This window comes from Phaseolus vulgaris, chromosome 11, assembly GCF_000499845.2.
Source record: "Phaseolus vulgaris cultivar G19833 chromosome 11, P. vulgaris v2.0, whole genome shotgun sequence".
Lineage (NCBI taxonomy): Eukaryota > Viridiplantae > Streptophyta > Magnoliopsida > Fabales > Fabaceae > Phaseolus > Phaseolus vulgaris.
In genome coordinates, this window is record NC_023749.2 from 10,584,355 (window position 1) to 10,598,467 (window position 14,113).

Here is a 14,113-nt window from a genome sequence, read left to right on the forward strand (position 1 = left end):
AGTTTACCACAAATTTTGATAAAAGTCTTGACTTTACCACAAATTTTGATAAAAATCTTGACTTTACCAAAAATTTTGATAAAAAACTTGACTTTACCACAAATTAGAAGTGGCTACATGAAAAAGGTGGAAACTTTTTGTGTGCAATATAAGTTCCAAGCAGAAACACCTTTATAAAGAAAAAGATTTAAGGAAAGAATACACCTTATAAGCAAACATAGAGAGTTGTCGCGCTACCACTAGCATCTTGGCAGACTACTCCGCCTACCAGCATCTGCGACCCCTGCGCCACCGCCGTCCACCACCAAGTTGGAGAATGAACAGTCACTCACACAAACCCTAACCGCTCCAAATCCCTTTCGAAAGAGAGAGAATAGAGAAAACTATTACCTGCAATTTACTTGAATTTATTTATTACATTACAACAACCATGGAGTATATTTTTTTTAATGAATAAATTATATATATTAAAAGACAAAAATTATTATCTATATGTAATCATCATTTCTAAAAAGAGAAATTATTTGATTGTTTTAAAATTAAAAAATATTCAATTATTTATTTGTATTAAATAGACATAAATTGTTTTTTTAATAGATGAATAACTACACTTTTTTCTTTTGACAAAAATTACTATTATTATAAAAACTATTTAAACAAAAATATATTTTAAAATTATAAAAATATTTTTATTAAAAATTATTATAAAAATATTTTTTTTTTTTAATTTTGCTGTATGTAATTTTTTATTGTGCAAGTGAATTTTTATTGGGAAGAATTATTTAAATTTAGAAAAATAGTCATTTAAAGGGTAAAGTTATAAGAAATTAGATTCTGTGCCTTTTTTCATATTCAAATTTCTCTAAATTTTTAATTTAAAATAAATAATTATTAAATTTGTTATATTTTAATATTATAGAGGATAAAATTGGAAAACCAAATGTATATGGAAAAATATAATTCGGTTATAGATTAACAAATTATTATTAATTTAAATATTATTAACATTATTATTAATATTATTAAAAAATTTATTAAGATTACTATTAACAATATTAATATTATTAATACTATTATTTTTAATATTATTAATTTTATAAATTTATTATTATTATAAATATTATTATTAATTTTATAAATATTATTATTAATTTTATAAATATTATTATTACTAATATTATTATTAGTAATATTTTAAATATTATTATTATTTACTTATTTATATATTACTAATATTATTAATGTTATTATTATTAATAGAAATATGATTAATAATAATAATAATATTATTATTAATATTAATAATAATAATAGTAATATTATTATTATTGATATGAATATTAATAATATTATTATTAAAATTGTTATTAATATTACTATTAATAATATTAATATTATCATTGTTTTATTATTATTAATATTAAAAATATTATTATTAGTATTATTAATATTATTATTATTTTTATATTAGTATTAATAATATTTGTAATATTTTTATTATCTTAATAATAATAATAATATTATTATTATTAATATTAGTACTATTAGTATTAATATTAATAATAACAATACTGATAATATGATTATATAAGTATTATTAATATTATTGTTTTTATTAATAATAGTTTTAATGACAAGAATAATTATAATAATAACCATTATTATAAAAATATAATAATAATCATAATATCATAAAAATATTTTTTTCATTGTAATGGTTAAAAATTTTATATGTACTCTTGAAATTTGAATTTGATTTCTTTCTTAACAAAAATTAAATAAAAACAATAACGTTAATAATAATAATCATAATAATAATAATAATAAAATAATATTATGTAATTACCTATAGATAAATCTAATCTGTTACTAATATTTATAGTTAACGTTGTTTTACTTATGAATTTTCTCTATTTCTTATGGATTTCTTTTGTAAATAATTGAAAATTTTCTTGTATCTTGTATAAATTCTTGGTCTAACTAGCACATGATACTTTTTACTAATTTGGATAATTACAATTATCATGTATGAGTTTATCTTTTGTGTGACAAGCATGAACTTTGTTTTAAAAGGGAAGTGGCTGATGTATGAGAAGCGTTTACAATGATTCAAGTAAAGGTTTGAATTTAGATTTATTTAAAGTCTCACTTTAGTTTGTTCTTTTATCCTAATTGATATTTGGACCCTTTGACTTGTATGAGGTTGATTTTTTTATGTTGTTTTTACGCTTTTGTTTTGTTAGAATCTTGAGTTTGACAGTTTGGTAGATGTTTCTTAGTAGGTAAGAAGAATATAAAGTGCAATTTTATATTAGAATTGAATCAAACCTAAAATGATTTATATGTATTGATTCTTCTATTGCCGCTAAAAAAAATAACTTTATTTTACTTTAGTCAAATTTATTAATGGTTCACACTCAATTCAAATCAATTTCATAAATAAATTACAAACTGATAATGGAACCAAATTTATATTTTCCCTCTTTAATTTTTTTTATAATCGAGACATTCTACAATAATATCTTCTTAATTTGGCTCATGCATTACGGTGTGATTGATATCTTCTAATCAATTTATGGAGTGAATGTATTCTCAGCTAATTTGATTAACAAAACTCCCAATCCATTATTTGTATTATTATTTTTTATTATTAATATTATAAATAATATTAGTAGTATTATTATTAACATAATTTATAATATTAATTATATTATTATTAATATTAGTATTAGTATTAATAATAATATTTATAATAATCATATTATCATTATTGATATTATTATCAATATTATTATATTATTGTTAATATTAATAATAAGAAGAACAATTATTATTATAATAATAATAATAATAATAATAATAATAATAATAATAATAATAGTCATTATAACAATAATAATCATAATAAATATGATAAAAATATTTTTCTAGCGTGATGATTAAAGGTTCTATCTGTACTCTTGAGACCTAGATTTGATTTCTTCTTAAAAAAAATGTTAATAAGGTTAATAATTAACAATAGTATATACGTATGTCAATTAACTAAGGGTAGGTAACATTGTTTTACCTATGGATTTTCTATGTTATCTACACATTTCTGATGTAGGTAATTACAAATTTTCTTGTATCTGGTGCATAATATTTTCTTCTAATTTTGAATGATTTTAGTTGGCATCTTTGGGTTTATCTTTTGTATGAGGAACATGAACTTTGTTTTACTTTAGTCAAATTTATTGCAATGGTTGATAAGTGTCATAATTCAATAATATTTCATACAAAAAGATAGGAACTTATGGACTTTAATTAATAAAATAGTTATAATTCAACCTCTAATTTAGTAATTTAGTTATAATCTCAAAACTTGAAACTGTATTCATGATTTTGATTCTTAGATTTGACTAGAAAGTACTTCTGAATATTTGACTTAAATGATAATTCTTAACATATTTGAATGTTAGGAATAGATTTGAAATTTTAATTGCTTTATAACATTTGTCGTAATGATAAGAAAGTTTTTATAAATATTCGAATAATTGATATTTAGGAGCAATCTTAATAATTTTGTATGCGAGAGATCAATATGAATGATTTTATATATGCATCAATGTCAATCAAGATGGAATGTTATATGTTTTTATTCATTAAAACTACAGACGAGTAAGAAGGATTAACCTCATTCCCAATTTTCTTAATTGAATTATTTTAATCATTTATTTTGTTTTCATTTAATTTTCATACAAACTTATGTCAATATCTTTCAAATCAAATTATTGTACATATTTTTATACTTAGTGAATGCTACTATTCAGATTTTAAATAATTGTTCCTTGTGGGTTCAATATTCGTACTTAGGGACAAATTATTACTTCTGACTCGGTACACTTGTTGTGAAAGAGTCACCAATGGTGCACACTCAATTAAAATTAATTCCATAGAGAAATAGGTACAAACTGGTAATAGGAACAAACCTATATCTTTCCCTCTTTAGTCTTTTTTTTTATAATCGAGGCATTTTACAATAGTTTTCTTGTGCATACACGCCACAACATAATGGTAAAGTTGAACAATGTCATTGTCATCATCATATTCTTAATGTGGCTCATGCATTCTCATTGCTGCTAATTTGATTAATCGAACTCCCACTCCATTACTTAAAAGGATAATGTCCATATGAAGTGCTTCATGATAGTCTACCCAATTATGATCATATTCAAGTCCTTTGTTGCTTGTGTATGCTATAATCTTTCCTAAATCAGGTTGGAATGTGTTTGATTTGGATACTAAGAAACTTTTTATCTCACATGATGTTCATTTTTTTGAAAATATATTTTTGTTTGCATTACCTACTGTAGACATTCCTTAAGCTCCCACATAGTCTAACTCTCCTCCTATTATTCATTATGAGTAGTATTATTTTGTGCCCCGTCTTTGGATATTGCACCCTGACCAGACCAAGAGTTTACTGACAGGAAGAGAACTTTGGATCCTCCATTTTCACCTATGGTTGGCTGACAAAGGAGTTTTTCTAATTTTTTGTCTCCACCTTTAGTGCCTTTCCATCGCACAAGCAAAACTCATCAAACACGAGGTTAATTGAAAGACTATCATCATCACATTACTTGATGTGAGTTGAGTTTTAGATGGTTCCATTTTATGGTGAAACTTTTACTTAGAGTTGGGATTTTAGCAATTTATTGTGAAAACCTAAGGAAGATTCCCACTGGACACGAACTTAACCAAATGGTTAAGTAAGTGTGAAGGTTCACTTCACAAAGGCAAAGATGAAAATCAATACAAAGTGATAGATGGAATGCAATGTAGAATGGAAATAGCAATAAGGTAAACACCAATGGTGGTTATGGTCAAACCAAATGATGAACCATAAACATATAACAAAAGCAAAACCAAGAGTAAGAATTCAAGACAAAGACATATATGAAATGGAAATGAAAAGAGTGGAAGAATAGTAGCTTATGGAGTGGTTGTGAGAGGGTTTCACGCCACTTGGGGTGTGGTAGCCACCAAGATGAGTGAAGGATCGTCACTTGAAAGTCTCACACTACTCAAGATAAGACATAGTCAAGAGGACTCAAACCTCACAAACTTCTCACATAATTTGTGCAGAGTAACTTTTCTCTTCAAAATTAACATGTAAATACAAGAAGTATGACACCCTATTTATAGGAGATGGTGCCTTGGAAAATAAGAAGCAAGGGTAGAATGGGAAACCTAAAAATGGGGCCGCCTTTAGGGTTTGACTAAGTCAAAACCACACCTTAGGCTTGTTCTTCTAGAAACTAGGTCAAAAAACAAGCTAAAATGATAACTACACCCCCTATTATGCTAAAAACATCTATTCTAGCCTATCTTGCTATTTGGACCCCTAAAGTGAGCCCAAATTATTTACAACTTGTTTTATTCTTAAGAAGACTAGCAGGAAGAACAAAAGATGCTCTGGTTTGTGACCATTTCTCCCTCTAGTGAGGTTTGCTAGTACCTTGGTAAGGTTTTCACTTAATTGTTGAGATGACTTCTCATAGTATGAATGGTATTGTGCTTTCTTGGTCCTTGTTAACTTGGTTTGTATCACTACTACTACACCCTCTTCTCTCAATACTATCTCAAATGTTTCCTTGGGTATTCCCTATCCTATTTTGAACTTTATTAATAATAATATTTTCTCTTTACACCATCAAAATTTCTTAGTGGTTGTCAGTAGTACTGTTGAACTACAATCATTTAAAGAGGCGATGAAGGTTCCACTTTGACAACAACCTATGAAACTTAAAATTCAAGCTCTTGAGGATAACCATACAGATTATTACTCATCTTCTTCTTGGTAAAAAATTAACTTTTGTCAATGGATTTTTCAAATCAAGTATAATTCTAATGGCTCTATTGAACAATACAAGGCTAGATTAGTTATTGCAGATAATAACCAAATGGAAAGACAACATTTTCATGAAACCTTTGCTCATGTTGCTAAAATGGTGAGTGTGTTCACTTTTCTCTTTGTGACTATTGCAAATGATTAGGATATTTATCAATTGGATTTTCGTAATGCTTTTTTTAATGGAGATCTTGAGGGGGAAGTATATACGCGCTTTCCTCTTGGTTTTTCTACTAGTTCTCCTATACCTGCATGCAAACTACTTTGTTCCCTTTATGATCTCAAGCAGTCTCCACGAAATTGGTTTGCGAACTTTGTGACTCTTTCTTTAGTTTTAGGTTTCGCTAATCCAAAGTTGATTACACATTGTTCACCTTTACTGAAGATCACATGTTGATGATATCCTTTTTGCTATCAATAACACTTCTGCTTGTGATCGGGTTAATTGTTGTGATCGGGTTAATTGTCATTTGCAGTCTTGGTTCAAAATCAAAGATCTTAGCAAACTTAAATACTTTTGGGGTATTGAATTTTCTCATAGTTTTTCTGGTCTATTTATGAGTCAACACAAATTTGCTATAAATATTTTAAGTGAATATGGTTTACTTGGGTGCAAATGAGCTACTTTTTCCATGGATCAAAATCATAAAGTATCTCTTTCAGCTTATGATCATCATGCATGTTATCGATGACTTCTAGATCACCTTGTCTATCTTACCATCACTCGCCCTAAGGTAAGTCATGTTGTCCATGCACTTTCTCAATCTCTTCAACGTCCCTTACAAGAACATTATTATACATTGTTACGTGAACTATACAATATCAAGAGTAATCACACATAGTTAGTTATACTTGTGATCTTTTGTCTTGTGCTTATTGTGACTTCGATTGGGCGAGTTGTCATGTTACTCGATGGTCCATCACTAGCTATTTTATTGCACTCAGACAATTTCTTATCTCTTGGAAATCTAAGTAGTAGCATATTATTTCTCATTTATCTGTAAAAGCTAAATATCGATCCATGACAACTGCTATTTATAAACTCTTATGGATCAAAGCTTTGTTACAAGATCTTGGTGTTTCCCACTCCATGCCCATGAAACTATATTATGACAATCAATTTGTCATTCATATTGCCTCCAGTCCATTATTTCATGAGCGTACAAAGTACATTAAACTAGATTCTCATTTTATTTGTGAACATGTGATGACCATATTTCTAAAACGCACATTCACACTTCTTCCCAACCTGCAGATATCCTGATTAAAGCGATTGGCAAAAAGCATCTTGAATTTTTATTATCCAAGTTGGACATTTCCCCCTTCCATGCTCCACCTTGGAGAAGTATTAGGATAAATTAATTGATAAAAATAATTTGTTACTATTGAACATATCCATTACACATTATATATTATTTTTCAGGAATATTGTTTCCTGTGTTTTCTCAAAGATCTATATAATGACTAGTATGTGAATAATAAGACAAAAGTTATTTATTCAAAAGCATACACATTTGTTCAAAAGTGTATATTGCTTATTCAAAAGCAACTTATTTTGATACCCGTTGATAAAAGAAGGTAACTTTTGCCCTTGTAATTTTGGTTGATGCCTATTTTTAATGTCACCAAGTCATCATACAAAAAAAAAAGTCTGATATCTAAGATTCTCCATAAAACAAAGCTAGTAAGAAGAATGATCACATGGCTATTAAAGTTATTATAATTCAGCATCAAATACGAGCTTAAAAGGCCAATTATGTCTTAAAACCTAGTCAATTTCGTTAACAAGTTACAATCAAAACTTATAAAAGAAAGTGTTTGATGGACACTACATGTGGATGATTCTTCAAATAAAAAGGTTAACAAGTTTGTACTAGTTCAAAAAGGACCATGCGATTTGTTCATTGAACAATTCTCTCTTCACAACCTTGAACAATCTAGCTAAATACAGAAAATAATAATTGTCAGTTTGCTCTTAAACAAGAACATGAGAGTATAGAAAGTCACATATTTGCTGTAAATTATGAGTATTACAAAAAACATATAGTCCTACATTTCCTGGATTAAATACTCTCAAAGGGTTTATATATCAAGATACTCCTTACACTTTTAAAATAGGTAACAAAGGAGGTGGGTCTTGTTATGAAATAGGTCTCATGGACTTTTTATACACAGTTTAGTTCAAATCTTGTTGACTCCTCCCTACGTGTGCGATAAGGTTTATGTTCTTTTTATCGTTTAATTTGTTTAAGATTTAGGCAATTTTTATAATTTTTTTGCCTTTGATTAATATAAATTTTAAAACTTATCTAGACTTTTTTATTTGGTCTTGTGATTGTTTGACCCTAGCTTTACGTGATCCTTGGCTTTTAGGTTCCATGAACGTTGTCTCCACTTTCTCCGCAACGTGCCTCCACTATCTACGTAATGTTTCTCCAAAACTTTTGTAACCTAGGTGATCATGGGAACGTGTGACTGTGTAGGTCAAGTCTCTAATTTCTATAAATATGTGTCTTTTTTCTCTTCCAAAACACACTTTCACACATTTTGTGTGATCCTTGGTACTGCCTGAAAAGTTTTTGTTGTACTTTAAGGAACTTGTGCAATACATCGCAGAGAAGTTCTTAAAGACAGTGTCCATTCATGCCTAAAAAATCCTCATGTTCATATTCTTAGATGAATTTTACTACAATATCAAAGTAACTCTCAACTGACAATTAATCATTTGGCCCAAACAATTTCAAGTGAAATTTTCTCTACTACTCAAATACATTATCACTATGTATCCAACCACATGGAAATCTTAAATTTGGTCAGATTTAAAATCTTGATTTTTAAATTTCATTTCTTATTTAATAATTTTTCTTATAATTTTGTAAGTTTAATAATATGACTTTTAAAAAATGTGTGGATAGTTTTTGTTTCTCCTAAAACACTTGCACCTAATGAAGTAGTGGCAATTTGGGATGATCTGTTGTAATATGTTTAAGTGCAAGGTATTCATAAATTTTGACAACATGCATGAATTTATATCTTGAAATTATCTAAAATAAATAGACACATTATCATTTTCAAGAATCCCTCACAAACCTGTGTCCATAATAAAAATGGAAAAAGGTAAAGAAAAATAAAATGGAAATCATAAAGGAGTCTTTTCCTGGTGCGTAAGTAGGGTCCAGTGAACACGGTTCCTAGAGCTTTTGGCCCCCTACAAATACCCTCATTCCCTCCTCCCTCCATTCCCATCATCAACCACAACCCAAACCATACCATTCCATTCAATTCAACCACCACAACACTCACAATCTCCAACCCTCATCCTCATCATCCTTCCTACTTCCTACTTCCACTCACAGTGGTCTCTCCCTAGAGACCTCTGTTGGAGGCTATTGCCTTGTTTCATTCAAGGTATATTTTCATACTTCACTTCACTCTTGTACAAATTTTATATACAATTTTTTAAGTGCTTTTTTTCTTGTCTTTTCTAGTCAGAATTGAGATAAAGCTTCATTTCTGATCAGAAAACAACACTAAAATCACTTGGAATAATGTATTTTAGTTTTGTGCATGCATTTTCCCCACACCTCACTTATATTGTGCGTTTTCCAAAACCTCATGCATGTTACCTATCTGACTCCACTTTGAAACTTGATAACTCTTTTGTTGTTTTATAACACTTGTGACTCACTTCACTGCTTTATAGTTATCATCACATACAATTCTAGGGGAGTGTTTATGATGTTGTTGTTGTTGCTACTTGGCGTTTTGTTCTAAATTCTTGTGACTTTTTTTTCTGCAGCCAGCTAAGTAAGCAGCACTTTCTATTGGACATGTCAGCACCTTCAATTGTCATGACCAACACCACCAACAACAACCTCTTATCTTCTTCTTCTTCCTCTGCGAAGATAGAAGAAGAGACCATGATGCAGAAGCAGGGCATCATCACCATTTTGGACTCAAACACTAACATAAACACTGTTTCTTCTGCTTCTTCTCTGCGAAGAGCTCTCTCGGCAGACATGTCCTCAAAGAACTGGCTCTCTCAAACCATTGCTACTTCCGAAGAACTCGTGCATGCCAAAACCATTGGTGACTGGGAAGATGAAGAGAGCAGTAACAAGGAGCTTGAAGATGAAGCTGAAAGAGAGAGGCTCGAGATTTGGAGTTCCATCCAACGGAACAAGAAGGAGGAGCAAGAGAAATCAGGGCCATTTGATACGTGGAGTTCAATCATATCCCTGAAAGGAAAAGATGAAATCTCGAAATCTCTTCCTGTGTCACCTTATGTTCACCCTCTTGTGAAAAGATCCAAGAGTTGTTTGAATGAGAAGAGCCTCCAAATCTGCACAGAGAGTCTCGGATCCGAGACTGGCTCTGATGGGTTGTTGGTCTCTTCTTACTCTTCTTCTGAGACAGGGGATGCAGAGGAAGAAGAGAAAGTTGCAGAACCAACACACCAAGAAGAAGAAGAGTTGAGCAATTATGCTTCAGTGGTGGCTACAAAGAAGTCCTCGTCACCAACACGTGCTTTCCCTCCACCACTCCATTCACTCTCTCATCAACAAGCTGGTCCTTCACTTCACATGCGTTCACGCCGAGACAATGGAAGGTTGGTTCTAGAAGCTGTTTCTGTCCCTTCTCACAACAATTTCAGCATTCAGCGCCAAGGTGGTCGCCTTGTCCTCTCTTTCTCCAATCACCAAGAGGAGGAGGAAGAAGAAGAAGAAGAAGAGAATGATGGTTGTGTGGAGCAAGAATACTTAGGAGGGTTGGAATTTGGGGAAGATGAGGCAGAAGAGGAAGAAGAATACGGTTTTGGGAGGAAACCACGAGTATCTTCCACTGGAGTGAATTCTGGCTTCATGGAATATGAGAGAGTGATGGAGAAAGGACCCTTATTGTCCAGTGGGGTGACAAGTAGTGTTCATGGGTTGGCTTTGATGATGAATAAAAAGAATAAGCCAATCGGGGTAGTGAATAGGAATCCAAAGTGGGCGGAGAAGTTCAATGAGATGACCAAATTTGATGATGTTAATGGGGCACAATCACTGCCTCCCAGGCCAAGGGTGGCAAGGTTGATTCCATCAGCACCAGCTGTGGCTGCAGCTGCAGCATCTTTCAATTTCAATGCTTATGAGTACTATTGGAGGACCAACTCTGCTTCATCAAAAGGTACTAGTGTGAAACTTAACCCACTTGACCAAAACAAAAAACATCATCACAATCATCAAGAGAACATGAAGAGCAAGGTGGTTGTCTCCGGGGAGATGAACAAGGTGGTCCCAAGGGAGCAACAACAGTTGGTGGTTCTAAGAGGGAAGAATGGTGATTACTTGGTTCAGAATTTGAAGAGTTGCAAGGATTCTAGAAGGTCGTTTCTGTTCTGGGAACCCTGTTGCATTGCCACCTCTTGAGTGAGTGAGTGAGAAACAAGTACTCAAAATCATTGCTGAAAACACTATTTATTGCTCCATCATCCTTTTATCTCTACCTGGTTCCAGTCTTTGAGGGAGCTGTTTAGTGTAGTCAAATAAGGGAAAAGGGAGTGGGAGAAAGGGATAGAGAGAGAGAAGAAAATACTTTATTTGTGTTGTGAGATCAAAGAAATGAGTTGAACAGTGTTGTGATATATAATACTATTTATCTGTCTGTATTTGCTATTGGCTAATGGTCTAATACATACACAACGTAATCTTAGCTCATCTTTGACTTCTTCCATTGTCTTGTCTTGCTCTAAAATTATCATCGTTTCTTAGCTTTTTCAACTTTCTTGCTTTTCTAATCCTAACCAATGGGGTTTCAGAATCGGTCCTGTCCTGCCTAATTGGTCTTATTTTTTGGGAACACCATGATCATTCCCTCATATGCTTTGCCCTTCCTCACTCTTAAGCTAACAAACTCAACCAACCAAATTATATTCATACATTTCTTTCTTATATTCACAATTACAATTTCCTGAGGGATATGAAATGAAAACATAAATTTATTATTTTAACATCATCATAAGATACTGCAATACAATATTACAAAAATATAACAACAATTTTCTAATGATTACATACTGCAGCTAATGCTTGTACATCCACCGACTCATGCATTCCTTGGTTTTCAGAAATAAAGTTGGGCAAAGAGCCTACCACTGAAAAAGGAAAATGTAGCCATATGTATCATGCAACATCATCAATGCATTTTTGAATGATATGATTAAACATGTAAAACAACTATGGAAAAGATGATGACAGCATCACCAACTTCAACTGATATATATATTTTAGCTGTCAATTTTCTGTGGGTGGAGATGACGACTTACCAATACAAAACAGAAATACACAAACTTATGAATAAAAAATTAACATGGAGTGTGATTTTACTTCCAATATGTTGCTAATGCTAAAGCATGCTTTACATGCTAACTATGAAACTGGGTCACAGCTTAAATGGTGTTGGAAGCACGTTTTTTAAAATGGTGTTTTTTAATTTAAATGGTGTGCTTCAATGTTGGATATGTATTGGATATTGACATGTATATGACTAAAGTATTTAATTCAAAATATATTTTAGAGTTTACGATAATTTTAACATAATTTCAAATTTAAAAACTCATTATTTATTGTAAAACAAAATTATAATAAAAATAAAAGAACAAATCTTATATATAATAAAAATTATTTAAATTATATATATTATTGGAATTTGTATCATATATATATTAATAAAAGAACAAATCCTATCATATTTTTTTTATAATATGAAATTTGTTAAAATTATTATTTTTTTAAAAATAAATTTAAACTTTTAATAGATTACACAGATTAAAGTGTTTGTATTGTGTTCGTTGTTCCTGTGAGTAATCATGTTACATATCATGCTACTCTCTTTTTCTTTCTCTAGTAATTTCCTAAGAAAGAAGACATTTCCTTTGTTTACTTGTATTATTACCCATCCACACAGTTAGGAATTTTCTCCTTGAAGAATTTTCTTAGCCATTGCTTTTGAGCTTTTGAATTTAATCTCTTCAACTGATAAAAGTGTTAAAAGTGAATATATTATAGATTGCATTTTTTACACACTTACATACACATGTCATAGTGAAAGAAGATGCCACTTGGAACCAAGAGATCAAAGGTGAGATTTGATGTTGGACAGTATATTTACCTTTCAGACGATTTATTAACTGTGCTTATTGAGAAATTAATGTAAATATAAACATTGTAATGTTTAAAATACTAGTGAGAGTGAGAGTCTAACACTTTCTTGATTAGAGTTTTCAACATTTAACAAGTTATGTGAAAATTTAAGAAACGTCACAGAACAGGATTAAAATCATATCTCAAGTTATTTTATATTTACTATAATTAAAAACAGAACAATTTGTTATGATTATGAATTACCAGGCAAATTCCGAATTTGTATTGGTACCAGAAAGTTTTACCATTTTAAAAAATATTTTTCTCAGAAAATACCTTTTGATATGACTAAAACGGAACCAAGAAAGTGAAAACGGAACCTTCCAATTCTGTGTTTCATGAAAGGGCTAAAAGGAGCAGAGAAAAGCTGACTTAACCCACAAACATTTTGGGTAGATGGCATAATCCAATTTCTTTTTTCTACAGAAACTTAGAAATTAAAATATGGATAGACAGAGGATAAAGCGAGGTGAGATATGAGAAACGAAAAAAAGTTATATGTCATTGCTTAAGTCCATTTTTCGATTACAAATGAAGGTTTATTTTGATATTATGTTAAAAATTAGTATAAATAAGTTAAGTAAAACTCCATTTCTAAAGAAAAACAATATTAAAAGAATCTATCGATCGATGAAATACTATTTGTCTTTTAAATATGTAATTTGATTGCTGCAATTAATAATTTTGCCACATTATTATCGTCTAAGAATCAAATTAAAATGATTTTACTAGAAACCGTTTAATGTAGTGTTATACCGTCTAACACTAAAGAGATGATAGTATAAATAAGGATAGATGATTTCATGTTGTCGCCAACTAATCTAAAAGTAAATCCAATTGACACAGTATTCAAAACTTATTTTTAATAATAGAAATTATTATAATTAACATAAAAATAAAAGAGGTTGAGATTGTTGTGCAGAAAAATTAAAATAGAGATTATAAAATAGTAAAAGGAAACAGGTTGATTCACAAGTTTATTTTGTTGGGTCTATTAGTGTCTAAGTTCAAGAGGGGAGGGGTGAATTGAGCTTAT

The 14,113-nt window shown here is 30.1% G+C and overlaps 1 protein-coding gene across 1 annotated transcript; it reads left to right on the top strand.

The window, feature by feature from the left end:
• The first annotated feature begins 9,128 nt into the window (after positions 1-9,128).
• On the top strand, positions 9,129-11,592 carry LOC137824676 (protein FAF-like, chloroplastic). Its single transcript, XM_068630349.1, has 2 exons — positions 9,129-9,298; positions 9,690-11,592. The coding sequence occupies exon 2, from the start codon at positions 9,721-9,723 to the stop codon at positions 11,302-11,304; it is 1,584 nt and encodes a 527-aa protein (XP_068486450.1). The 5' UTR covers positions 9,129-9,298; positions 9,690-9,720; the 3' UTR covers positions 11,305-11,592.
• Positions 11,593-14,113: the final 2,521 nt, after the last annotated feature.

Coding starts and splice junctions, on each gene's coding strand:
- LOC137824676 (XM_068630349.1), top strand. CDS start 9,721: ATGTCAGCACCTTCAATTGTCATGACCAACACCACCAACAACAACCTC.